At 35.7% G+C, this 3,320-nt stretch overlaps 1 protein-coding gene across 1 annotated transcript; it reads right to left on the minus strand.

Moving 5' to 3' along the window:
- Nucleotides 1-636: 636 nt before the first annotated feature.
- Nucleotides 637-2,137, minus strand: VCUG_02626 (uncharacterized protein; the record flags this gene model as incomplete). The annotated part of the gene is made up of 1 exon (XM_008077443.1): nucleotides 637-2,137. One exon carries the CDS (start codon nucleotides 2,135-2,137, stop codon nucleotides 767-769), a length of 1,371 nt encoding a protein of 456 aa, XP_008075634.1. The 3' UTR covers nucleotides 637-766.
- Nucleotides 2,138-3,320: the final 1,183 nt, after the last annotated feature.

Here is a 3,320-nt window from a genome sequence, read left to right on the forward strand (position 1 = left end):
TGTTGTTGAGATGTGGCATAAGGAGTGCTAAATTGGCACGGTTACAAATTCGTAATTTTAACAATACTTGATGCTGTGATCTGCACTATTATAGATACAACAATTGTAATTATTAAATTCCCTTGGTTGCCAGAGTATTCAAGCTAAAGCTAAACGAACTGAAGAAAGACCTGATTGCGAACAAAGAATGAAAGCATTTATGTACACAATTGAGTTCCAGAAACGAGGACATATTTTGGTCATACTGGGAAACAACAGCAAGATAGACACAGCTGCCATTCATACTCAAGAGAAGACAGTTTCCGGTCTTTCTTTCGTTTGCGATGACAATCCACAAGTCACAGAGCCAGTCATTTGACAAGGTAGGTGTTTATCTGCACAGTCCAGTCTTTGTGCATGGTCAGTTGTATGTAGCTCTGTCGAGAGTGCGCTATGCAAACGGTCTAAGGGTGTATGTTGCTGATAATGGAGACCAAGGAAAGTATGAGAACGGTAAAGTATACACTAGAAATGTTGTGTACAATGAGCTACTGGAATGAAAGTGAATTATTGATTTGTAACCATAGAACAGTAGTAGAAAGGAATGACCTGATGTTGCAGTTATATTCAAAAGCGCTGTTTTGAAAACGGGATTGAGCAACTAGTAATTTTATATTGATAGATAATCCAAAAGCACCGTTTGAATTCATAAAAATATTATTTTTAACTTTTTTTAAAGTGGTGATATCAGACCAATACTATTCAAATTCAATCGCTGACGGAATGTTTAGTAAAAAATTTTTGGCACTGACCTATGGCCACATAATACGATTTCATCGAAGTCCCATCCGTAGATTTTGATAGCAGTTACCGTAGCTTCTTCAACAATATCCAAATACCTTTCATCCTTTCCTTTCGCTGGGTCTCTATCAATATTCGAGAAGACTCCACTGCCAGGTATTGTTATCACTATGGCATTATTGCGTGCCTCCAAGGCATTCTTCAACATAGCAGATATCTGACCAAAAGTATCCACATATAGATCATTATATTTTTTGTCCATTTCGGCTTGACTCATGCCTCTCCTGTCAAGTGCCACCATGGAGTAAATGTTGATATAATTTTGTCTATCTATATCTATAGAAACCTTATTACGGCAATAACGACTCGCGATATGATCTGTAAAGAAACCATTGCCTGTATTGTTCGGTGTAAATTGTTCCCACAAGTTCAATGATACCCTTGGATACATGCCTTCAGAAAGCCAGATATTCTTAGAAAATGTACCTGGCTTATAAACAAATCTTCCCTTGGTACGAAAATCATCTGTCCGCAAAAAATGACCATTCTTGTCTTTCTCCGCAAGTGGCAAAAGTGACGTTAACAGCCCAGACAGTAAAGCCATAGCACCTTCTTCCTGTGTACCTTTTCCATTGCGATATTTCGGCATCGCAGAATAGCCGCCACCAACGTATATTGAATCAGCTGCGGTGTTGCCTGCTACACTCTTGTTTTTCGATATCAAACGAAACATTTCCCAAACAGAGTCTTTTCCGGGTATAACTAATGGTTTTGGTTTATTTTTCCTTGGAATTTTGAACAAAATTGGCTTAGCAACGGGTTTTGGCTTAGCATTCTTGAAAGTTCTATATTCATAATCACGAGTTTTTTCGAAAAAGATATCTTTGTCCGGATTTGCACTGGTATGTTGTGCTCTACCCGAAGGATAATTTGTACCGGTATGTTGTGCTCTGCCCGAAGGATAATTTGTACCGGTATGTTGTGCTCTGCCCGAAGGATAATTTGTACCGGTATGTTGTGCTCTGCCCGAATGATAATTTGTACCGGTATGTTGTGCTCTGCCCGAATGATAATTTATACCGGTATGTTGTGCTCTGTCCGAATGATAATTTGTACCGGTATGTTGTGCTCTGTCCGAATGATAATTTGTACCGGTATGTTGTGCTCTGCCCGAATGATAATTTGTACCGGTATATGGTGTTTCACTCACAGGATAATTTATACCGGTATATGGTGTTCGGTTCATATGGTAGCCTGCACTTGCTTTTTGATCACTTTTTGGATTATAGAAATGTCCTGTTGTTTGAACACTAGCGATCCACGCACACACAATGACAAAAATTTCGATTGCACTCATGGAAGTACAGGATTATTTTGTTTTTATACTAATTAATCGAACTATTCCATTTCTGACGATAAGGACACAAATGGTAACTTACATAAATGTAAAAATATTTTGCCGCGAATATATTTTTATCATCTATGTACCAACAACATACTAATCAGCATGGACTCTTGGTTACAATATTGTTTTTATCGTGTTAATCGATTATAAACTCATTTTTATCATTCCTAAAACGCACATATTTTCGTTCATTTTTTGAAATATTTAAAAATTCCCGTTTGAAAACATTACAACAATTTCAGAAAATGTTTAGCAAGCTAAAGGTACAGTTCTTTACTAAAACATATTTATTTATCATATTAACGCCAAGCATATATTTCAACTTCATCTATAATGCTATTTTATAATTGTATTCATCGAACAATTACTAAAATAGTGCTAACACCACAGTCAATGAAACCACAAATATAAAACTGTTTTACACCAAAAAAGATAATATGCTGACAAAAACGAGTTGTACATTAATATGTAATTTTTCAATCCATAAAAAGTGCTTCACAAAATTTTTTATAGATCAGAAATGGTTAACCATATTCCAAGTAGCTATTTATAACCGTTGACATTGGGATAGATTGGTGAAGAGGATTGAAAAGGAACATTCCTTTAAAGATTGAAAATCTATTTGGTAGTTTTGCAGCTCAAATCGGTCTGTATCTGCTCTTTATACAATTCGGTAAAAATGTTGTTGTTCAATTGTAACTGGAAAGTGAAGTCTGGGAATCAGAATAGGTATCAAATAAAACTTTTCTTCACTTTTTAAGGTTTAGAATTGTTGCGTGTCGAATAATCACTAATAACCATTGATCGTTTATATCATGCCCAATATAGATAAAATGATAATTCGAAAGCTGATTGGCTGGTACGTAAACAAATCAAAAATTTTATTTGTATTTGTGCATCGAATAAGGAGTTAAGACGATTGTTCCTTTCTTTTCTATGAACATTTTTTTCAGCTGTTCTTTACCAACAACGCTAGAAGGACATGATTACCAAACGGAATTAATTACTTTTGCTACCAAAGGTTCTGCACAAAATAACCATAAATAGGTCTGTCTTATATTTCGCGGTGTCTATGATAGGATTTGTATGTTTATGTGATTTCAATGGTCGTGAACAAACACGGAGAGGGATCTCA

Source organism: Vavraia culicis (assembly GCF_000192795.1).
Source record: "Vavraia culicis subsp. floridensis unplaced genomic scaffold supercont1.89, whole genome shotgun sequence".
NCBI classification, from domain to species: domain Eukaryota; kingdom Fungi; phylum Microsporidia; family Pleistophoridae; genus Vavraia; species Vavraia culicis.